Raw genomic sequence first — 24,716 nt, 5'->3', positions numbered from 1 at the left:
AGCCCGGAGCCATGGATTTCTATGGAGAACTCTCTCACCTTCTTTGGCAGAGGGTCTCTACTGTTTGCGAAGTTGTGGTCAAACACAATAGCAGCCAGAATATTTCTAGAGTTGACAGATGACCTAGCGTAATCTTCAAAATCACTTTCTGAAGGAAACCCTATAACTGTAGAGAGAGTAAAAGTCTTGTAAAAGCAGAGTGCATGGCAGTGCCTCAAATTTCCAGTTTGAGAAGAAATTAAAAAGAGTTTTATTCCATAATTCTGTAATCAAATCTGAATTAAAAGTATGCAGAAATTGAGAGATGAAGCTACTGCATGATTTTACTGTTTGAGGTAAGTATATTTCAATTATTGAGATTTTTGATCAGTGAATTTAACTTTGAAATTCAACCAGATTGACCTTAGAAAAGGTGTAATTTGTATTTTTCTAAGTACAAGAAATTTAGTTATTTAATATACAGTATGTTTGTAAACAGTATATTGGAGACTCTAAAGATTCCCTAGATTGTCAATGACTTAACAGCTGCCCTGGTGAAAGTCAAGTCTCGTGTAGTTTTATCCCTTTGACTGACGCAGCTTTATTGGTATAATTCTTCCAGCAAACCCCTGACTCCCAGAGACACACAAGAGAAGCTCCACTGTTCTCACTGCTGATGGTGCCACATCCTCACCAGAGGAGTTCTCTCATCTCAGAGCTCCCGCTGTCAAAGCACATTCTCCTCCATACCTGTCACCTGCGCTCCAGGGTGTCCTGTTTCTGCATCTCACCAGTATGTTAGGAATCCAGTTCCTTCAGCTATTTCGCACCATTCATTTTCATCAATGAATCCATTTACAACAAAAACGGTCCATTCTAAAAAATTCTCCATCATTTCTATCTAGCAAACAAAGGTTGGGTTCATCCTTTGAAAGGCCTGCCCTCAAATGACTTATGGTGAGTATTGCCTTATGTTTGCACAAAAATGGATCATGGCTGGGCAGGCTGGAAAACAAAGGTGTAGCCACACGCTTAGAAGGTAGGGAGGATGAGGTTATAGATTTAGGAGCTGATCCTGATTCTGATGCTCCTGAGGCAGAGGAGTTAGACTGTGTGCTTTCTAAGGAGAGGACAGCACTAAGGGAAGGCTGCAGACTTTCTAATGGTATTTGCCTTCATAAAAAACAGGAGAGAAGCTGGTCTGGGAATGTGAAGGTAAGTGAGGACCATAGCTTCTCTAAATAAACATGCTGTGGTCTGGATATGCATCGAGCACATCTCCCAAAAGCCTTGAGCTTACTGGTCAATTATCAGTGACACAACTCAGAGGGGGCAGACCCTTTAAGAGGTGGATCTGGAAAATAGTTAGGTCATGGGACAGACTGCTCTGGGGAGTGGCTAAAAAAGCTTTTGTAGAACTCAGGTTAGCTCCTGTGAGTGAGGGTGGTCAGGAAAGAACTGCACTGTGATAAGACCAAGATGGTCCCCACCCGGTGGGGACTGAACAGAGGGTGACCCCAATCTTGCTCTCTTACCCTCCAAAACCATGTGTCAAATAAACTTTTGTTTATACACCACCTGCCCCAGGTGCTTTCTTTATATAAAATGGACTCAGATAAAATCTTCTATGTATTGTGCAATAATGTTTTTAATAACTGGCCACTTATTTCAGAATAAAGGCAGGCCCACCCCGTGACTGTGTGCATGTCCTGTGCATGGCAATACTCCTGATGCTATTCTTGCCCAGACTTTAAAAACTCATTCAGAAGCAATGGGGACACAGCATCACAGAGCTGGATAATAACTTAGAAAACCATCAATTGGTCAGCAAATGCTAAAATATTACGTTGTGGGTTTTTTTGTTGCTGTTTTATTGAGAAAAAAATTCTATGAACTTAACTTTCAAGTTTGACCAGTTTTATAGTTGTGTACTTAGAAAACGGACCCTTGGTTATGAGGATGCCCTGTAGTGTTTTGTATAGAAGATAATCACCCAGTTAAAAAGCTAGGTTTGGGGATATTTTTGCTAAAATTGCTGAATAATATGCTTTTATGCAAATCTTAACTAACCTGCCATAGGGAAGTTTAAATCCTTTTTCACATTTTCGACAATATTGTGTACCACCGTGATGTTGGAAGGCACATAAGCCAGCTCCCAAGGACGAGAACTGTTGGCAGAGACTCGGAAGAAGAAAGGAACAGCACCGACAGGTTGGTCAGGAAAATGCAGGGACTCCATCTTGTTTATGCTAAGAAGGTGGCGTGTTGTCAAAAGCACAATGCTGAACGCAAGCATCAGGATTATCTCAGTAACTAAAGCCCCAAACTTCCGCCTCTAAAAAAGTTAAAGAATGATAATATTATGTTAGTTTTCCCAAGGGTTGTTGATTTAGTAAATGGCTATGTGTATGTATTAAGCTGAGAAGTTACTTCACTCATTTAGATTACATGGGTGACCAATATGCATAGCTTTACTGTATGACAGACAGAAGTTCAAAGACTGTCATCTTTCTCTCTCCTATGTGACATTCTGCTATTACCTCACTCTGTGTAGGTCCTATGTTAAGAAGAGAATGACCCAACCCCGGAACTAAGAAAAGTTAAGTAGTATAACATCAAAGGCAGCCATTACGATGTGAGAATTACCCCCTGGCCATCTCTGAGCTGTTGCAACAATACTGTGCAGAGTTCAGCTTACCTTTAAAGTAAAGTTCTTCCACAGAAGGAGCAAAAGTTTTTTTGATGCTGGTGAAGCCATTGTTTTGAACAGAGTTCAACTCTGGAGGAATTAAAAGTGGTTTTTAAAGAGAAGAAAATTAAGATTATCTATATCTTCAGATATGCATATTTTATTTGGAATACGGGTTAGAGGTCAGGAAATTTGGAAGGGAGAAGTTTCAATAGACAGGAGAGAGAACTCAGTGATATAAAGATTTAAAGGGGAATATTGGGTAAGGAAGGGTTAAATTTGGGTAGAGGGTGGGAGGGCAAAAGATAGGGAGAGATAAATAACTGCAAAGACCTTTAGGAAAGTCATATAGGAGCACACACACACACATACCACACACACACACACACACACACACACACACACACACACACACACACGGGGGGGGAGGGAGTGAGAGTGAGAGAGAGAGAGAGAGAATTAAAATGAAATTATCTCAAAATGGATTGTACAATACCCCTACTAGATTCCAAAATCTAACAAAAATTACAGTGCTAAGAATGGTTTAACACTTTTGGAGTTATTGGTCAGTGTGGTCCCATAGATCTCCCCCTAAACATTAAAGGCTATTGCCAATTGCTGATCCTATTGGCACACTCCAGAACTTGGCTATAAGACCTTACTGCTGAATACACTGTACCTTTAAGTCAGAGAACATGAAAAAAAATCAAGTTGGTTCTCACCCAGAAGCTTCATTCCTAACTGCCTACCTTTCACAGTGTTCCAAAATGCTATTGGTGCTAACAGATGAGAAAAGTTATCACCAGTTGTACCCAGCTATGAACTTCATAAGCTACCATAATGACTGGCCTGGCAAGATATGCCCACTGGTGCAATTGCACCACAAAGGGATCAACCAGTGATTGATTTAAGTCTTTCACCAGAAAATGAAATCTATACCTCTCACAATTATCAGGCCAAGAAGCCAATGGTTAGGCAGGACCCTCAGGGAGAACGCACTATTATTCTTCTTCTAGATGGACATAGAATTAATAGATTATTAATCCATCTCCTAATCTTTCTCAGACAAGCGTCTCCTTCAGTAAATAGTGGTTAACACAGAGACCTAGAAATTACGGAAGTACAGAGACTAGGAGACTGCTGATGCTTAACCTGAAATGAGACATCTGTATCATACACACTACCCCCAAAATGGCCAGGGATCACTGTGGGAGAAGGGTTATAGAGTATAGGAACCAGAGACAGTGCACAGCCCAAGTAAACGGTATCTTCTGGCACCAGGGGACATCTGCACACATGACCCACAGTGGTTATGACGACAAGCACAAGACCTGGTAAAGCTCAAGCTAGGTCAGATCCCAGCATGAGAGGGGAGGTCACAGTACTAACCCCTATGCAACCAATACATCGTGAGAGAGCAAGTGTGGCCCCTGGTACATCAACAATGCCCTGGTGGAAGACCACACAGACAAGAATATATGGACAGCATAAACTGCTCAATGAACCAAAAACAAACAAACAAACAAAAATCCTTTAGAAAGGACAATGCTGGGTAAGTAGGGAAGGGGAGGAGGGGGAGTAGACATGGGAGGAGTTGGTGGAGAGGAGACTATAATCTGGATACATTGCTCAAGATTCTCAAAAAACAAAATAAAGTTTTAAACCAAAGAAAGAAAGAAAGAAAGAAAGAAAGAAAGAAAGAAAGGAAGAAAGAAAGAAAGAAACCTTCTCCAGTAGCATGTGCGTTTAGCCAAGTAAACTACAAGTTGTGTCAGTTTAATTTTCTAATACATCTTTAAAATGGCAATAAGCATTGAAATACAGAAGTAGTCCGTTATCCCTACATTGTAATGTAGTCAGCATCTGTGCCAATTCTAATATCTAAAAATATGTCACACAGAGAGCAAAGATGAATTAGTTTGTTATTCAAAGTTTCAGGTTTGGGAGTATCTACTGCCAATAACAGTGTTTAGGGGATGGTTGTGGTGAGCATTTGTGTTTGTGTGAGCATTTGTGTTTGTGTGAGCATTTGTGTTTGTGTGAGCATTTGTGTTTGTGTGAGCATTTGTGTTTGTGTGAGCATTTGTGTTTATGTCTCTAGCAAACTTGTGTATATCCTAACAGCCAAGGTGATGTCATTTAGAAATAGGGACTTTAGGGGGAATATAAGTGGGGTTGATGCCTGCATACGAAGCCCCAGAGACAGGCTCTCACCTCATCCCCCGTCATGTAAAAACATATTAGAGACACCCGTGGGTCAGGAAAGGGGTTTCACATTACACCAAATCTGCTGGCACTCCAGCCTCCAAAATCTCACCAAAACCTTCTGCAATTTATAAGCCATATAGTCTATGAATTTTGTCATAGCAGCTAGAATGAAATACAAGGAAACTCTTAAATTTAACGAACATGAACATTATATCTATCCTATGTTTATACTAGGTACACACGTATAATTGGGGAGACAATGAAATCCAGTCCTCACGCCATGGATGGCACAGCAGGGGTTGACATTAAAACCACAGCTCTCATCTTAACAGGAATAAAAGATAGTTTATTCTGGAGTCATTATGAGTGACCATGGTTCCAGAACACAGATTGGGGCTCCCCAAATTTCATGTTTGAGTGTGGAGGCGATTTCCAGGGGTTTTGTAGCTTTAGAGAACAGTGAAAGTCATAAATCGTGGATGGTAACTTTTAAGTGCAATGGTGGGCACATCAGAGGGGTGTGTCCAACAAGGTGCAGAGAACCATTGTATAAGCTCTGCTACCTGATGGCATCTTGGCTCCTGCACTGTTGGAAGCTAGTGAGCTGCTGTGCTAATAGCTTCTGAGAGGTTTTCATTTATTGTCATGAAGTGTTAGTTTAGATACAAGCATGGCTGTGCCTGAAGCTAAAACTAGCCCAAGATTAAGGTAATTAGCTTCTGCACCTACAAAATTCTGGCCTCTCCACAGTATTTAAATCCCAGCTGGCCCATCAGTCTCTGCAAACACAGACTCCTTCCCAGAGGATTTTGTTGTTATTGTTGCTTATAGAGCAATTTTTTTTCAGGAATTTTCATTCACACAGGCAATTCTCAACAACCCCCTCGCCCTACTTGAAACTAGGCTATTTAGATCCAAATTCCTACCACTGGGAGTAGCACCTCTATCAGTGAACTTGCACAATTGACAAGAATTTGGGAGGAGGGAGCTCTGAGGAGAAGAGCTGGAGAGTGATCAGATTAAAGCCTTGATGTTAAAGTGAGGATGAATCTGAAAGAGATGGGCAGTTCCAGGGACTATAATCCAGATTCAGGCACAGCAATCAAATCAGGGGCCCAGTTAGTATGGAGAGAGCGAGAGAGAGAGAGAGAGAGAGAGAGAGAGAGAGAGAGAGAGAAACACGCATGCACACACACACAGAGGGGGCAGACAGACAGACAGACACACACACACACACACACACACACAGAGAGACACACACAGACACATTCTCTGGAAAAATGATGCTTGAGTAGACTTATATTATTATTACTAGAAAAAAATCTCTACTACTGTCTTTAAATTTATTGTGTGTATGCATCACATGGCCATAAATAAAAATAAAAATAGTATTAAAGATACACCCCAAGCTAATGGAAACCAAAAGAGTACAGAAGTAGCTGTGTTGGTTAAAACAGACACAAAGCCAAGCTTGCTGACACATGCTTGTAATTTTAACTCCTCAAGAGGCTGGGACAGGTGCTCATGGAGCCTGAGCCTGCATCAGGTGTCTTTTCTGATCATGGTGTTAGGAAAGTTTGATATAAATAAAAGGTAGTATTTTTAGAAAATTCACAGGTATATGGAAATTAAACACCATGCTTCTTTTGAGTAAAAGAGTAAATGAAGACTTTTTTTTCAAAGAAAACAATTACTAATATCATGAGACAAATGGGAATGGCAAAAACATGCTAAACTTAAAAGATGTAGTAAAATAATCACTCTATCAGGAAAGCTTACAGGATTAAACTTTACACCCCAGACTTTCAGAGAAACAACTTAACAGTACATCAGGGAACTAGAATAACAAGAATAAAACTACATGAGCGCAAGGGTGAAGTTCAGGAGCCATTGCAACCACATCGTACACAGCCCAGTCATCTCATTACTCTGTGTTCTGGGTAAAGGAGAAATGTGGGGTTAATCCCCTCCCTCCCTTTAAGACAGGGTCTCATTGTGTAGATCTGGTTGATCCACAACTTCAGGAGCAATGACAGGGCATCCTGCCTTTTTACCTTTAACCTCTGGTGACCTTACACCCTGAGCTGTGGTTCTGACATTATCCCCATTCCTTAAATAGGACAATGGTAAATGGCGAGAGAAGCAGCGAGAAAGGGAAATTGAGCTCCCAGAATATTTGAAAGCAGTGTGAGAGCAGCAGACACACAAGGGAAGACTCACCACTACTGCTCCAATTTCGCAACCTTAAACCACTAGCGCCTTATCCACTGGAGAGCATCAGACTGCCCAGTTCTGGAAGCTCTTCCTGCACACAAGCAAGGCCTTAGCTAACCGTCTTGCAGGGCAGCGCTCTTTCTTCCAAGGTCATGGCCCCGGATCTCGTGCAACGAATTAAAAGGGCAGTCATGGGTGGACCCGAGGCACGTGCCAGTGCTGTGGACCGTTGAGAAGAGTCAGGTGCGAGAGAAAAGAGGCACGTGCTGGGGAATGGGCTGGGAGTAGGGGGAGCCAACACAGCAGAAGGATCACGGAGCAGATACCAAAACCATATAATTCTCCTGTTCCCCACATAGCACGTAGTGGGTGGGGGCTCGTGGGGAGCTGCAGGTCTTCACTAGAGTTAGCAAACCCAACCTGGAGCCAGAGAGCCCTGGCACAGAGCCCAGCCCAGATCCTGGCTTGTTCCAAATTCTTCTCAGCAACGCCTATCATTCAGTCCACTACGCACCATTCTTCCTTTCCACACGTAGGATTGCCTTGTCCACAACCCCAGCAGTGTGGTGTTTCACCCACTCCCTCCTTTTTCCCTCCACCTTGTCCATCTTTCTGTTTCTCTGTCTCTATGCCGTTTCCCAGTCTGGGATATCTATCCACTCTTAGTTCCAAGTCCTCACTGACTTAACCGTGAACCCGGGTACAGGAGTTGCCTGAGCCCTTTGCCCTCGGCTATGGGCTATGAAGACTCTCCACCTGCTTCATCTGGGTTCATCGACTGTCCTGTCAATCACTCAGTGGGCTCCACCTCTGTATCATATATCCTGGTGCTATATAGGTCCATGAATACCCACTCATCTTGGCTCTACCCATTCTCATACCCTCTTTCAGTGTAGCTTCATGTTAGAGTCACAGATTCTGAGTCTCTGAGTTCTGACAGTTCTGACAGTTCTGACAGGTACCGCAAGTTCTCTACGCTTGATATGCGTGATAGGGTTTTATTCTTGATTTTGGTACCAAAAGGAGTGGGGACTAATGTGACTTTACACCTTGTCAGGAGAGGGCGCTGGAAGAACACTGTAGAAGATGATCTCCTCTGATTCACTTTTTTTTTTTTTTTTTTAAATTGGCTCTGACCTGGCAACCTGCCAGCAGCAGCTTGGCCGGCGTGCCTCCCCGCCCCCTCACCCGGGCACACAGGACCATCAGGGCCGCAGCTGTCTGGTGCTCAGCGAGAGAGAGGCTGCCAACAACCCAGCCCCATCAGCTGTTTCCATTCGGCCAGCTTGGGCGCGCAGGCACTCAAGAGCTTTGCTGCTTAAAGAATTCGGGCAACTACTGGGGTCTAGAGCTCACGACCTTCCCCACACTGGGGAGTGGACACCGCTGCCCTGTGCTTGTTCCTTGGATGTTTTCGTTCATTGGCGATAGTGCCGGGAGTTCATTTAAATACCATCGATAAACTTTCCCTGTGCAAATTGTAGTTTGGCATCTTGTCTGTAGGGGGAAACAGTGACTATGCATCAGTTGCCTTGGTCAAACCTTTGGGCACCTGCCGATCTCCCAATGACAAAAAATAAGTAGCAAAACCTACTTGCCGCAGACCTAAGGCGACTCAATGATGCTGTCATGAAGATGGACAGGAGAAGCCTCCACACACATTTTCTAATACGGAGAAAACCCCAAGGAAAGCTGCTAAGGCATTTAATATACATGACTTCTGGATATCATTCTGTTGTCAGTTGGTGAAGTGGGGTCTGAGGTTTACAGGTTTCTAGCCTCTACTCCAAAAGAGTAAAAACAAGGACTCACATAGATTTGCAAAAGGAGCAAGATACCCACTTGCACGCCCGATTGTGAATAGACATAAGATGTGACTAGGAGATTCTCTGTCAAAGCTCACTTTAACAGAATTTGTATTGCTGGGTATGCATCCCAAACCAGTTCAGGCCATACCAGCCTTTATACTCTTGTTACAAGGATATGTCAGAATATTCTTGGATAGTAACCACCTAATTTTGATTTTTGCTGGAGGCAGAGAAATTGCTAGTATGGTTCACAGAGCCAAATCAACACAGGTAGGGGTGTGAGTGGGTTCCACGGTTCCATAGTGTGCACTGCGCACAGACCGTGTGTGTGCACAGTTCATGCGGGCAAAGGAAAGGGATGCCAATAGTGCTATGACAAGAGTGGGCATAGGCATTACCAAATAGGGCCCCAGGGCACTAACCTGTGTCCTATGCTTGCCTGCTTCAATTTTGTTATTGACAGTATCAACTGAGGATGCAAAAGCCTTGAACGAGCTGCCCACAGCACAGCAGCCCCAGACTGTTTGCTGGGCGATTCTGTGTTGCCCACCCTACTTGACTGTTTCTCGGACTGTGAGTGCTAGAGGGAGGATTAGCTTCTCGTAATGCTCACCATATGCTTTCCCCGCCTAGACTGTAGGGATGCATCCCACCTTCTTTCTATCTTAGAGCTGGGTCAGAGTAGGAAAGAAGATGCAGGATAAGAGCTTGAAGGGGCTCGAGACCCCATATGTACAACAATGCCAAGCAACCAGAGCTTCCAGGGACTAAGCCACTACCTAAAGACTATACTCGGACTGACCCTGGACTCTGACCTCATAGGTAGCAATGAATATCCTAGTAAGAGCACCAGTGGAAGGGGAAGCCCTGGGTCCTGCTAAGACTGAACCCCCAGTGAACTAGACTAGTGGGGGGAGGGTGGCAATGGGGGGAGGGTTGGGAGGGGAACACCCATAAGGAAGGGGAGGGGGGAGGGGGATGTTTGCCCGGAAACCGGGAAAGGGAATAACACTCGAAATGTATATAAGAAATACTCAAGTTAATAATAAAAAAAAAAGAAAAAAAGAAAAAAAAAGAAGATGCAGGATTCTTCTTTGACGTTTTGTTTTTGAGACAAAGAGTTCATGTAGCTGGTCTCATGGCTTCTCTGTAGCTGGGCTGGCCTTAAACTCCTGGTCTTTCTGCTTCCACCTCCTTAATGACAGGATTACAGGTATATGTGGCTCAAAACACACTATTTTTAAAAAGTTTCCTTTCCATTCTTAGACTTTCATGTTCTTAGTGCAAAGACTCTTGATTTGACTTGGGGAGATTACTATTCAGCTGACCTTTTAACTTTTAACGTCAGCTGTGTTTACCCAAATGTATGTGTGTCCTGGGAAAGGCGATTTGCCTGGGGCCTGATCTTCCTCCAGTGCACACTGAGCTGCTACAACACAATGACATTGTTCTTCATGCCATCACATCTATACCACCATCCTTTCTGAATGTTTCTATTCTCAGGATACTCCAGAAAAAGGACCTTCTCTCCACCCTGGCAAATGCTGTTTCTTTCATGTTTCTAGGAGGGAGAACAGGGTATTTCGGAAATCTAGCTTGAAGATCTGCACATGGTAGATATACAAGCGATTCATCTAAGTCTTTAATGAAGGGGATACATTTTTAATGTAAATATATTTACACAAAGTTATATATACATACACACACATCCCTCTCCGAACCCAAGTGCATTTGAATGAAGACGTCATAATCTCCTGTTGTAACTGAATCTCAAGGCACTGCTTTCTCATAGCCACTCTCTGTGTTATCTGGGTTGGCAAAGGTCAGGAAGACTTGCTCCAGGGTGATCTGACTGATGGAATAGTCTTCTAGATTGTAGTCCTCCTTCGCCTTCTCCAGAATGCCGAACACCTTCAGCAAAAAGCAACAGAAAGCATGCAGTCTCTGAAACATTGCCTCTAGTCCCCAACCCAGAGGACTCACTCCTTCCTCTTCCCAGTGTTTACTGGATTCACAGCAGAGGACAAAAGACTCCAGGAGGGTGAGAAGGAAACGCCGGAGAAATAGGCAATTGAAAAACTAAAGGAAGGTAGGTCCTTGTTGCAGTTCTTTTGAGTGACCAAGGCTAATAATAGGGTTTAGGGGCAGAAATAGAAGGCAATTAAATTCTAAGTGTATTTGAAACGTAATATAAAAGTGCTAGTACATCCACAATGCTAGGCGTGATCCCACTGCCTGGATCCCCGGGGCATCATAAGTGTGCTTCTAGCATTAGTGCATAAAGTGCATGGTTTCAGCCATCACCTTTCCCCAGCTGTTGTCCTTGCTGGGAATGTAGTAATTAAGGATCCCTTGATTCTCTTGCTTTAAGTCACTACCTACGACAAGAAGACAGACAGGTGAGTAAACTTAGAAGATTTCATTTAAAATCGCCTTAAATAATGTTACATCTGCATAATATTATATACAAGGGAGAAACTAGTGGGTCAACACATAAGTGGATAGAACAGAGTATCTAAAGAACATGAGCCTTATGGGGACATTCTCATTCTCATTTAGCCACCACATACAGTATGGCTAAAGTATTTACAAGATTTATTACTGATGGAATCGTATTATTATATGGAGTACATCATAGTTACTGAGTATACTTTTTTCAACTCACTTGTCTAATGTTAGATACTACCCTTCCTAAAACGAATGTTAGGAGCCTTTATCGCTCAACCAGTGCTGAGAATGTGGTCTGGGGCAACTAATTCCAGGTCGTGCATTTTCATATGATGCGGCTTTGGAGGAAAGCAGGAAAAACACCACCTCAATGTTAGTTCTTTCTTCTGTGAAAACGTCCTGAATTTTTTTAAACCTAGCTCTTAGCATAGGTGATTCAAATATTTACAGTCTGTTTCTAGAAGTGGAATTTCTGGGCCATTACTCTTTTCAGTTTGAAGACATAGGGAACTCCAAAGGATTTTACTCCCTTTCACAATGAGGCTCTTTCTTGAACTTATGTGTTCTGTGATTGGGCAAACACTGGACACATGACTGACTCGGCATCTATAGAAACAGGAACCTACAGGGGAAGATGACAAGAGGATTCACTTACGCAGCACAACACTGAAAACTGATTAAAAACAACAAACACTCGAATAAAAGTGCTAACAAACTCCCAAGTGCCAAATATTGGGCTAGCATGAGACAGAATATGGGGCCATTGTTTTCCTTTTACATTTTTTACATTCTCCATTTAAAAGCACTTATCATATTATATTACTAAAACCCTCATCAACAATATGCTATTTGACCAGACAGACACCACTCATTTAACCCAGTGGTTCTCAACCTTCCTAATGTGTGACCCTTTAATACAGTTCCTCATGTTATAGTGACCCCCAACCATAAAATTATTTTCATTGCCACTTCATAACTGTAATCTTGCTACTGTTATGAATTGTGATCTGTTTTCTGATGGCCTGAGGTGACCCCTATGAAAGGGTCATTCAAGACTCACAAGTTGAGAACCACTGATTTAGTCTTTTGTTTTTGTGTTGAGGGAGGTTCTCACTGTGTGGCCCAGGTTGGTCTTGAACTTTCAATCCTCCTACTTTAGTCTCCTCAGTACTGGCATTCAATTACATATGTATAGTCAAATAAACCCAGCCTAATATTCACTGGTAGCTTTTATGCAGAAGCTTCTTCAACAATATTCTCAATTGATCTGAAATTTTTCATTTGCATATTCTTTAGAAAAGACTTATGGGAACAATAATGCTTGGGTGTTTCTGGGTTGTGTGTGTGTGTGTGTGTGTGTGTGTGTGTGTGTGTGTGTGTGTGTGTTTTCTTTCCCCTTTGTTCTCTCCTGCATTTTCTATTTTCTTTGTGCATTGCATGTTGTTTGTTCTTTACTTGTATATTTATGAAAATTTGCGGAGAAAATCCTCTCCAATGTCATTGGCTGCCCTGTAGATTCTTCTATCGTTTACCTGGCCCATTTCTCAGTTGTTCTTTCATGATATCCATCCCATTGGTGGCTTGTTGGGCTCACATTTTCTGTTTTATGGTGTCTTAGGTGCTCCCATCACACTAGGGTTTCTGCTTTTCACTGGCAGCGCTTTTCCGTAGACATCAACCACAATCTTTCCTTTGTGTGTGTGTGTGTGTGTGTGTGTGTGTGTGTGTGTGTGTGTGTGTGTTTATGGGAGATGAATTACCTTGTAGTTTAGGAATGTCATGTTCACAGCTTTAGGGCTGAGTGTCTTCTGGATCTTTTTAATGTGGCCCTAGCAAGTTAGCTCTGCCGTATGCTCTTCTGAGTCTCCTTTCACTCCAAACCTTGCTAAGGGATGCTTTCCTCCAGAGCAGACCTGGGTTTGCTTCTGCCAGGAGTCAAAGGATGCCACTGAGCACTGAGTTGGCTCAGTCTGAAGGTCCCACCTTTACGTGCTCCTTTCAGCATGCTTCCCCCCAGACAGCCCAGGGCGCCACATCAGATCCTGGAGCTGACACGGTCAGCTTATATTTTCAAGGATTTATCTTTTAATTATGGCTTACGTTCTTGTTTTGTTTCTTTTCTATTTTCCTCCCTTTTTATTAATTTCTTTTAATCTCTGGTGCTAAGAGGGAGTATTATACTTTTATCTTTGATCCTATAGTACATTAAAAACATTAGTTGTCATTTAACAGCTAATTTAATTAGCTGTTTAATTTAATTTAATTTTATTTAATTCTAGTTTAATTTTACTGATAATGCTCTTCAGAGATAAAATCTATATTGCAGAAACAGAATCATCTTATTTGTGACTTTTTTATAAATAAAATGAAATATGGGCACTTAAATTTCCTTGAGATTATATAAAATATATATGCTAAAAATCTCTGCTATTTTTTATAGGAAACTATTCTTTTAGAATTGCGTATGCCCACTATCCTTTGGCTAGTAATGTTTTTTTTCTTTTTAAGGGTTAATATTTATGCATGCATGTATGCAATGTCAATCCCCCTTTTTGTAGTCATATATAATAGCTGTTTGCTCAAGAATAATATAGGGAATGTCTGGGCAATGACACCTTACTCTTTGGACCTTTCTCAAACTAATATTCCAGAAGATGTATCTGTCCACATTCTTAATAAGGGATAGTAGTTGGTGTCCTCCTTCAAGTACAGCAAATGAGCAGAGTAGTAATGATAAATGAATTTCTTGGATCACAAGGCATCGTGCAAAATGGATGCATAATTGCATATTTAACCTCTTGGACATATGCACTGGTATTTCCATACCGCATTGCTGTCACCGTGACCAATGCTTAGATGATGATTTTCCCACACATTTACTCTCCACATTTTTCATTTATGTGGTGATCCCAATTTATCCATGTTATTTCCCATGGCTTAGACTATAAAATTCCAAATCCTTAGCTTAACTCACAAGAGCTATTTCTGTTATGTTTTGCTTGGCCTGATAAGGCAGACATAAAGACAGGGTCACACAGATATTAAAAGTCCTTGTGAGGACTGTGCTCTTAAGTTTGGGAGAATACACAGAGAACAATAAGATCAGCCAGTTTAGACTGCGCACCGTACATGGGGTCAGCAGACAGGTGCTTTCTGGTTTTAACACTCAGGAACAGAACTCTTTTACTTTAATATTGTTTAATCAAATGAGTGCTTTATTAGACTCATAACCATTATAAATTTCTTGTCATCATTGAGTTATCAGATTTTTAAGACCAGCCAACATCAGCAACAGAATTCTTGAGAAACCACATTCCTTTGCATTTCCAGGATTTGCATATCCTGGCTGAGATAGCAAAAAGGTCAGTTACAATTTTTCATACAAGACAAAAACTCTTACTGTTGTTCATCGATTATGTTATGGCCTGAATTTTTATCGCATACACTGAAGATCTAGCTGCCTAAATAGTACCTTTACGGAGGGCTGTGAATGTGACTTCCCTAGTCCACTGGGACTAGTATCCTTTTAAGAAAAAAAAAGTAGATGCCTGGGCACTAGGGAAATGCTCATATACAGAGGACAACCGGGGGAATAAGGTAGAGATGATGGTGTCTGTAGTGCAAGCCAAGGAGAGAGGCCTCAGAAGAAGCCAGTCCTGCTGGCAGCTTGATCTTGGCCCTCTCTCATCCAAAACTGTGAGAAAGTAAATGCCGTGTAAGCCAGCCATTCTGTGGTCTTTTGCTATGGGAGTTGTTTCTAGCAAACCAATACAGATTTTCTTTTTAAAACATGGAATGTTGCTAAAATTAAAAAAAATACAAAAACAAAACCAGAGATCTTCAAACTATTAAATCTATGACATCAGGTATTAAATCATACGCCAGCTCCTATGGATAACTGACTCATTCACACAAGATAGTGACAAATACTTGCCATTTTTCTTGAAAGTTTTGCATAAACAGACACAGTTACAGATACAACCATTTCCCCCAAAGAACTCATTATTGGCTGACAGACATACCAAGAACTAAGGGGAAGCCACTGTGAGACACACAGCACATAGTCAGTGAGACCACAGACATGACTTATCACTCGCAGAGTTAATCCAACCATACTTACCTGGGAAAACCTCGGCGATGTAATTTTTTAAATCCTGCACCACGTCGTCATCGGTGCCAGTTTTGAACTTGATGTTCATGGTGTAAATATTGCCAAATTTGTTCTTGAGATGCTGAGGGCTGCCCAGGCACACCAGCTTTCCCTGCACCATGATGGCTAGCCTGGTACAGAGCGCTTCACATTCTTCCATGCTAGAAAAGACACAACAAACTGCCAGAATAACATGAGGCAAAATTATCACCACTGGAGCATATTTATATACACGATACTTCAGGATCTTGTTTGAAGAGATAATGTTCATTTGCTCATTGTCAGGGCCACAGGGAATGAAGCTTTAATAAAATCTAAAACAGTAGAGGAGCAAATCTTCAAATGGAACAGGTCATAAACATTCTTCCCTTGTGTGTTCAAGCCTTCCTTAGGATTCCATCCATAAGAATCTCACATACTCACAAGCAACATTTCTATGCACCATTCCAGGTCCAGATATTTCCCTCTCACAGTCATAGAATTCCTCCCAACCTCCATCCCCCATCCCAAGAGCCACACCTGTGAGGCACACCTGTGAGAGGTGATGATGATGACCTTGCCACTCTCTCTCGTCCTTATCACTGCGTTCCAGAGCATGCGCCGGGCTAGTGGGTCCATGCCAGTAGACGGCTCATCTAGGAAGACAACTGAGGAGTTTCCCATTATGGCAATCGCGGTGCTCAGCCTACGTTTGTTTCCTCCACTTCAGAGTCGAGGGAGAGAGGAGGAGAATATAGTTTACATTGCAGTAATTTAACAGGTAACACATCTAATTATTATCCAGATTTTTATTTACATGAAAAATAGTTGCCAAGATTTCAAAAGGGCTGAGTATCTGAAAACAGTTGCAAAAAAGAAATTAGAAAGTGCTAATTATATGTGATTGTACTAAAACACAAGACTCAAATCTAATAGTAGACAGCTATCCACTTTCACTTGGAGTGAAAGAGATGACTTTTAGTTTATCTAATTTATTTTTGGCTATACTACCAGTTAAATTTAGATTCTTATTCTTGTAGTTCTTGAGATTCCCTGACTTATAAGCTACGTGGTGGCTGTCCAGGACAATACCAAGAATCTCATCTTTGTCCTTTATGAGGAGACAAAGAACCATAGCAAAACAGGAAGAAAGATACACATTTTTCTAGCTCATTGACCAAAATTGAAATTGAATCAGATTTTTTAGTCTATCTCTGCAAAGAAAGGTGTGATACTCCTAGGGCCTGCTTCATTGCAGAAGAACATTTGAGCACTTCAGGCATGGCCTGTTTGTTATGCAGCCTGGGTTAGACTCTTGGTAATTCATTCCAAACAAGGAAGATGCCAGACTACTTCCCCGATGGGAGTACCAGCATGTGTTCTCACCTCAAAGTGTAAATAAACTTCTCAGCCTGTGGTTTCAGATACAGCATTTTCAACAAGTTGTTCACATAGGATCTAATATTGTTCTCTGGAATCCCCCACACCCTGGCATACATTGTCAATATCTCCCGAGAAGTCATGTAATCCAGCAAGGCATCAAACTGTGGACAATAGCCAATTTTGGACCTTACCTAAATTAAGGGAACATTAAGAGAGATAAGACAACTCACTGAGCAACACACAGTAAATATGGGTAATATAAAAAAAGCTTGAAGGTTTTTGGCCTATGCTCTGGGACCAACTGACCCATCAGAGAGTCCCAGCAAAGAATTTTTTATTTTCCAATGTGTCGTAGACTCACTATGGCTAGGGGTGGCTGCATGGATTAGAACTCACGAAGAGCTTCTTGCATGAAGGTGAATATGCCCAGGATAACTTTTATAAAATGACGATAGAGTGGTTCAAGAATTTGCAGACGCATATTTGTGTGGAAGAGGCTACTCTAGTGTTGCCCCACCTATCATGATGTAAGTCCAATAAGCAATGTGACATCCACCCTCAACAAGTAAATGAATGCTTTTGAAACTTGAAACTTTTTCCTTAAGCTTTCAGTCATTCTGTCCCAACAGACACCAGAATAGCAAGAGTGAAGCCTGCTGTAGAGGTGTGAGGCTGATTAGCAATCTTTAAGTGAGGTTTAGTGAGATCCTGACTTCTTAGTTGTGATAAGCGGATGAGTGGAGTCTTTAATCTTTCTCTTGTATGTGATGTGACATTTGAGCATTTTCTATGATACAAGTAAGTGTAGTTGGGATCCTAGCTCTTATTTTAGATACACCAGTCATAAACTAGCATACTATATGCTATAGAAAATAGATTGCCTGAAGACAAAGCATTTACCCACTATGCAATTAAAAGTCAACAGGGAAATGATATCTATGTAAGACAAGACACGTTTTAATATCTCTTTTAAAGTGTTGGGAGGTAACAACCATAATGAAACAAAATGAAAAATCAAAACTATTAGTGTATTTTTAGAAAATTATGACTTTAGTAACGGCGAAATGAAGCCCAGATGTGCATGGTTGAACAAGGGCTAAGAGCTGGTTGTGGTTGGACATGCCAGGTGGGTGTGCTGAAGAGGTGGAGGCAGGAGGATCAAGAAGGAAAGCTGATGACTAAATAAGGTAACAACAGATTCATAAACATGAGTAGAGACACAGAACCTGTTTTCAGATCTAGGTTTATGAAAAACACACAAACAAACAAAGCAGGGCTGGTGTGGTGGCACACCTTTTAATCCCCAGAATTTGGGGGGACAGAGGCAGGCAGATCTATGAGTTCAGGACCAGCTTGATCTATATAGTGAGCTCCAGGCTAGCCAGGGCTACACAATGAGAACCTGTCTCAAACAACAAAAACAATAAACAGTATTCATAAAAGCACTTTGAAATCTTTTAAAACATGAACAAGTGGGGAAAGGAAACTAACAGATTACAAATTTTAGGAGATCAAGGATACTGAAAAATAATAGTAATATCAAAGCTGTGCTCTCCCATTTAAAGATCTGGAGAAATAGAAATTTTAGAATGGATACACATTATTAAAATGAAAAGCTAAAGTATTTGAAAATGTAAGCATAAAATAGTAGACTCTTCCGGTATTAACCAGGGATTCCAAATTGTATGGATACAAAGGATGAATCTGCACTGTACATGTTTCTGACAGTATGTGGAGGTGTTAACAAAGACTAAGTTAGGTTCAGTCACATCCTGACCTGTCCTGGAAATGTCTCATGAGGAGGAAGCCAACACATCACTGGCCCTGGGCGCTGAGCCAGCCCCACACAAAGCCTCACATTTGTTCTCATGTTCTCTAACAAGTCCCAGAAAATCCTGAAACGTAAATGTAATTTAAAATGTTCTGAAATTTATATATACATGTGTATATATACATATATATTAGAAAGATATATTAGTGTATATATATATTAATATATATAAATCTCAAAGTTTCCTGTCTGTTCAAAGCCTGGAATTACTCCACAACATTATATTTTTAAAGACAATGGAACAGAAATTCACAAAAGACTATTTTAGTATACAATTAATAAGCAATCACAAATGGCATACAACACCGTATATATCTGATACTGAATGTACCATATCCAGATGGCAAAACAGCTACATTGATCATTAAGACATAAAAGGCTGCCATAAATGTTTTCCACCATTTTACCTTCAAAAATTCCCAACATAAAGAGAGCTTAAAATAACACAAGCAACAGTCTTAAGAACTGCCATGGCGGGAGCCAAAGAGGCGTTGTTTCCGCAGCAGGAAGCACACATCCTGACATTATTACTGACGCATGTTATGCTTACACACAGGAGCTAGCATGGCTGTCTTCTGAGAGGCTCTACCAGTAGCTGACTGAGACAGATACAGATACTTACAGCCAACCATTAGACAGAGGTCAGGGACTCCAGTGGGAGAGTTACGGGGAGGATTGAGGGATTTGAGGTTGGGTCTCTTGATCTTCACCAACATGTATACTCAACTAGCTGTCGTTCTCCTTTCTTGCCATCTTCCTGTAGGAACACTGGGATTACATATGTACATCCTACTGCATCTGGACTTACGTGGGCTCTGGGTATCCAAACTCGGGTCAGCAGGACTGTGCAGCAGCACTTGAACCACAAACATCTCCTTGATCCTGCTCTGGAGTTTTGTGCTGGATAAGGGTTGAGTCATTTATATTTTACTTTCTCAGTGCCTTAATTTGGTGTGCAATTGGTTTCCAGTTCAGATTTTTTTTTTGAAACAGGGTCTTACTGTGTAGACAAGATTGGCTTAGAACTCAGAGATCCATATACCTGGCCTCCTGAGCGCTGGTGTAAAAGGCATGTGACACCATGCCCAGCTGGTTCAAATGTTTTATTGTTAGGGTTGGACTAAAAACTTCAAGGTTCTTCTTAAATACTAGGCTGGCCACTTTGAGTCTAATGGACATTTGAGTGCATTTTGTGCTGTGTTATAGGTGCTGCTTGGAGAAGTTGCATCACACTTGGAAGACACTTATGATGTATCTCTCAAGGTGAAGAAGCTGCCTTTCTTACCTTCCTGTGTTCCCTTACATTTTATTTCTCTTTCCAAAAGCTACTGACAGATGTCCAGAATTTCCCATTACACCCCTAGGTCATCGGGCTGTTTGCTAGCGTACCTTCAAGATATTTCTAGTGATGCTGTAACCTTCAATGAACACATCCCCAGAGGTAGCTATCTCTTCTCCAGTCAGAATTTTAAAGGTAGTAGTTTTCCCAGCTCCATTTAACCCAAGTAATCCAAAGCATTCCTCCTTTTGAATGGTGAGAGAGATATTTCTCACAGCCAGAGTTGGTGGAATTTTAAAATATATCTTAAAAACAATGAAAACACAAAATACATGAAAATGTATTGGTCGAACACAAAGTTTCAAACCTTTACAGACAGCAATGCTTCAGACAGATTCACAAGAACCCTACCGCCCGTACTTGGGGATCTACTAGCCATAGCTCCACAAGTCCACCATGAGCTCCCAGTGCTCATCTTAGGGAATGAAGTTATCTGCTGGACACTGAAGGGCGTTTACCTTTATGAGTTTTTTAATGAGCACAGTAGAATTCAGTGAGTGCCAAGAATGCTGCAGGATAGTCTCTCTTTCATTTTGTACATCTTCGTCTTCTGAGTCTCCGGATAACTCCTTGGACATTCTAGCCTGAATTGTGAAAGCAAGGATTACACACTGAATATCTTGCCAAGACTGGATGAATTCGTGAAGGCTGAACTGGAGGGCTATTCCAGAGTGTCAAAACGGAAGTCAAGAGACTTCTTGCACACAACCACAGCTCTCTTATAAAAATGTAATTACTGTTTCCAAAGTTTAAAAACTAGACTTCCCGTCAGGAGCAAGTAGAGGGTATGATACCAAAGCAGACATCACAAAAATTACAGCCACAGCAAATAATATTGATTATAGTAAAAATGTTATTTGATAATACTCAAGTATAGATGAATGTCAAGAAAAGATGATTTTCAGTGTTCTTTTGCTCTGTGTGTCTTCCTCTCCCCCCCCATTCCCCGCCCTCATGGTTGATCAAGATGCAAACTCTTGGCTGTTTTCTTTTGCTCTGCCATTATGAATTCTAACCCTCTGAAACTATAGTCAAATTAAATATTTTCCTTTAAAGTAGTCTTATCTCAGAGAAAGGGAAAATTGTGGAGAGTTCAGTGTATGAAGCAGCTAAAGGGAATTCCATAAATGGAAGTGCATCCGGGGACTTATAGCAGGGAACAAAGAGGACTGGAAAGGCATTCCACATAGCCCAGGGTGGAAGAGAGTTCCAAGAGTCAGCCCGTATATGTGTTTCATATCAAGTGATACAAACTTTTCATTTTGAGACTCATTTGACTACCAGCTGTGTCCTAGACAGCTTCTCTAAGGGTAACGCCTTGTACAACTACAGTCAAAAGTAAGAAGCTACCATCAATTTCATCATCTTTGCTCTACATTCTACCTGGTTCTGTTTTTAGCATCAACTACTAAAGTTGGCATCATCCAGACAAAGAAATAAGTCACAACATACCGCTTATTGGATTTCTGAAAAAGTATTTATCTGATGATGCTTTCCATTCTCTCTATTATCCATTGGTTTAAACTAGTTTTAGACGTTGCATATGCTATTTCTGTGTCTAGTTTCTTTTGGGTCATATCAAGTATGAGTAAGTTACAGGATGTCCTTTCTTGTCACTGCACTCTATCTTAAGACAGACATTTTTGTCCCCTATGGGGCTCACAGTAATGAGGCTTTTGTCCTGTTCTCCTATGAATACAGCATGAGCATTCTTTCACATATTTTATAAGTGCATATATTATATACACATTTTTAGAGAACAAGTATATGCATTTCTATCGTGCATGTATGAGTCTCTGAGTGTATATATAAACTACATTCTGATGTAGTGGTGTCCCTCAGTGGCTTTTATATACATTGGCCTGATGACTAAAATATAGTTTGCCTTTATATGTATCAACTGGAATGTGTGAATCTTGTCAGTGTCTAAATCTTAACTATTTTTAAATCTAACTATGTCTGCCTTCTTACTGATTTGTAATTCAGAAATATCCACTGGGATCTGCCTGCCTATTCACTCACTCCATGATTGATATCTTTTGCTGTCACGAGGAATTTTTTTCTTTGGTTTGTAGTTGTTACTGTTGCTATAAACTTTTTTTAAATTTACTATTGGGCCTCTAGGAGAGTTATAAACATATAACTCATCTATAAGGAGCACAGGCAGAGTCAAAGTTCATTATTTTCAGACATTTATCCAACAGGAGTATCACTTATTGAGAACCACCCTTCCCAACCATACCGTGTGCCAAGTTTGCTGCAGGTCATGTTACTACATATTTGTGCACATGTCTCTAGACATGCTATTCCAATTGTTTTCACACTGTAACATGTACTGCTTACATAGGGGTTCATGAATACATAGTACATAGACTGGAGAGATGGGCCAGCTATTAAGAGCATTCGTTGCTGTCACAGAGGGCTCAGGTTCAGTCCCCAGCACACATGTCAGACATCTCACAAATGCCTATAACTCTAGTTACAGGGGCTCCAACCCACTCTTTTGTCCTCCACAGATACCTGCACACATCTGGTGATGCACACACATGCACTCAGGCACACAAATGCACATAGAAGAAAATAAGTAAATCTTTTGTAAAAACAGAATTCTGTTTTTTACCACTAAAGCATCTGATTTACAGGGTTGCGTTTCTAGGCGATGATGACCACCACAAATTGACAAGTATGGCTCCTTCCTGGTGCACTATTCTTTCTTTATGTGTTGTTCTGACTAGCTTCATCCTTAGAGGTTTTATGTATTAATTGTCATTGTGTGTGAGTGAGTGGGTGCAGTGAGCAGGTGTCACTGGATGCATGTCGGTCAGGGGACAAGTTTATGAACTGCTTTCTTCCACATGTACATAGGTTCCATAGGATCACCAGGCATATGAGGCAAGTGCTAAGCCATCTTGCCAATCCCTTAAAGCAGTGATTCTCAACCTTCCTAATGCTGCAACCCTTTAATCCAGTCCCTCATGTTGTAGTAACACCCAGCCATAAAATTATTTCTGTTGCCAATTCATAACTGTATTTTTGCTATTGTTATGAATCACAGTGTAAGTATACAATATGCAGGTTGTATTTTCATTGTTACAAATTGACCCTAAGGAGTCACAGCCCTCAGGTTGAGAACCAGTGCTTTAGAGTTTGTTTTAATGATATGCCAGTCTGAATGGTACCCTCATTTTATTCTATCTCAGGATGTCCTTGTCATTTCTGGTTCTTTACTTTGCCTATACTTGCAAAATAGAGTCTTCTGCTTCAGCAAGTCTCCAGAATGTGAACCCACATGCACTTGGCTGGGTAACGGATTGAGATTACATCACCCTTTTCAACCAACCTGGAGAGGGATGGTCATCATACCGCCATCAAGTTTCCTAGCCTGAACATGGGATGCTGCTACCTTTAGTCTTCCAAATTGCTTGAAACTTTCAGTGTCAACGTCTTCCATATTATTTGTTAGCATTATAGTTGCAGTTAAAAAAGTGATATTTGTGTTCTTTTGATATAATAGGGAAATTTGTAAGAGTCTATCAAGATATTTGTGGTGCATTTTTTTATGTTTGTAATCTCTCTCTCCCTCCCTCCCTCCCTCCCTCCCTCCCTCCCTCCCTCCCTCCCTCTCTGTCTCTGTGTTTAAGATAGGGTTTCTTTGTATAGCCCTGGCTGTTCCAGAGTTCACTCTATAGTTTAAGACTGACTTTGACCTCTTAAGAGATCTGTCTGTCTCTGCCTTTTGTGTGCTGGGGTCAAAGGGATCAAAGTTGTGTGCTGTCACCATATGGTGTAACTGTTCTTTCATCATATTTAAAAAATAAACTTATTACTTTCTATTTCTAATCTGTATAGTGAATTTTACAAAATAATTTTTCCAAGCTTGTCAATAAATTTTTGTACTTTCTAATTTTACTAATATGCTGATTTGACTTTAGATTATTACAGTCTTTATGTTTCTGGAATGTACCTGGCCAGTTCTTGAATTCGAGCTGCTGATACTTTTGTCAAGGTGTAAAAGTACCCTTTATTCACCTGATGCAATTGTCACCTCTGAGGCTTACTGCCTCAGTCTGCTAACCTAGGTCTAGTTCTGGAAGCCTTTAGCCTCTGTACAATCCAATCTAGGCCTAGAATGTTTTCAACCTCTGAGACTTACTGCCGAATAAGCTTACCCTTTCTAGCTCTTTCTGAACTCTGGCTGGCTGGTTCAACTCAGCTGTTCTGGCTCAAAACTCTTCTCCACACTAACTGATTCAAACTGGCTTCTCTCAGTTTCTGACTGGATCGCTCTGCTTGGCCTCGTACTAACTCTGGCAATATGTCCTAATCTTCTAGCTCCTCATTGGCTGGCTTGTTCTGTTTTCACCTGTATCTAGCTTGTTCTCTCTTTCTGCAGCCTGTCTCTGTACAACTGTCCTGGTAAAACTGCCCTCTCTTCTCTCTCTGCACTCACTGCTCTCTCTTAAGTAGCTTCCCTTTCCTTGCTCTTCTAACGAGAGTTGGGCATATCCTATTCTGTCAAATATTCCTCTAATTTGTCACTTAGTCTGCTACTCAATTAAACAGAGTTTTCAAACATGGCTCCTTCCTTCTACAAACTAACTTCACCTTCACTGTTTAGGATTAAAGCTGTGTACTAAAGGTGTGCTTGTATTCTATTGAGAGGGATTAAGGTGTGTGCTAAAGGCTGA

General features: G+C 41.2%; 2 protein-coding genes across 10 annotated transcripts in view; both read right to left on the bottom strand.

Moving 5' to 3' along the window:
• Abca15 (ATP-binding cassette, subfamily A (ABC1), member 15) overlaps positions 1-7,236 on the bottom strand; it is a 106,865-nt gene extending 99,629 nt beyond the window's left edge. The window contains exons 1-4 of one of the 2 annotated variants that reach the window (NM_001106293.2): positions 7,097-7,236; positions 2,678-2,758; positions 2,050-2,314; positions 39-166 (exon numbers count right to left, since the gene is read on the bottom strand). In NM_001106293.2, coding sequence (NP_001099763.2) covers positions 39-166; positions 2,050-2,314; positions 2,678-2,737 — 453 coding nt within the window. In that variant the 5' untranslated portion in view covers positions 2,738-2,758; positions 7,097-7,236. Of the gene's footprint in view, positions 1-38; positions 167-2,049; positions 2,315-2,677; positions 2,759-7,096 lie in introns of those variants that run through there. The other variant, XM_017588989.3, reaches the window with a different exon arrangement.
• Positions 7,237-10,537: 3,301 nt separating this feature from the next.
• Abca14 (ATP-binding cassette, subfamily A (ABC1), member 14) overlaps positions 10,538-24,716 on the bottom strand; it is a 105,931-nt gene continuing 91,752 nt past the window's right edge. For 6 of the 8 annotated variants that reach the window (XM_039101172.2, XM_039101170.2, XM_039101174.2 and 3 more), the window contains 7 exons: positions 20,487-20,612; positions 20,079-20,273; positions 16,862-17,049; positions 16,029-16,199; positions 15,467-15,657; positions 11,203-11,276; positions 10,538-10,809 (listed from right to left, as the gene is read on the bottom strand). In XM_039101172.2, the coding sequence (XP_038957100.1) occupies positions 10,669-10,809; positions 11,203-11,276; positions 15,467-15,657; positions 16,029-16,199; positions 16,862-17,049; positions 20,079-20,273; positions 20,487-20,612 (1,086 nt within the window). In that variant the 3' untranslated portion in view covers positions 10,538-10,668. Of the gene's footprint in view, positions 10,810-11,202; positions 11,277-11,317; positions 11,969-15,466; positions 15,677-16,028; positions 16,200-16,861; positions 17,050-20,078; positions 20,274-20,486; positions 20,613-24,716 lie in introns of those variants that run through there. The other 2 variants (XM_039101171.2, XM_039101177.2) reach the window with 2 other exon arrangements.

This window comes from Rattus norvegicus, chromosome 1 (genome assembly GCF_036323735.1).
Source record: "Rattus norvegicus strain BN/NHsdMcwi chromosome 1, GRCr8, whole genome shotgun sequence".
Classification (NCBI taxonomy): domain Eukaryota; kingdom Metazoa; phylum Chordata; class Mammalia; order Rodentia; family Muridae; genus Rattus; species Rattus norvegicus.
The sequence above is the reverse complement of the archived record's forward strand: the minus strand, read 5'-3'. Positions and strand labels throughout refer to the sequence as shown.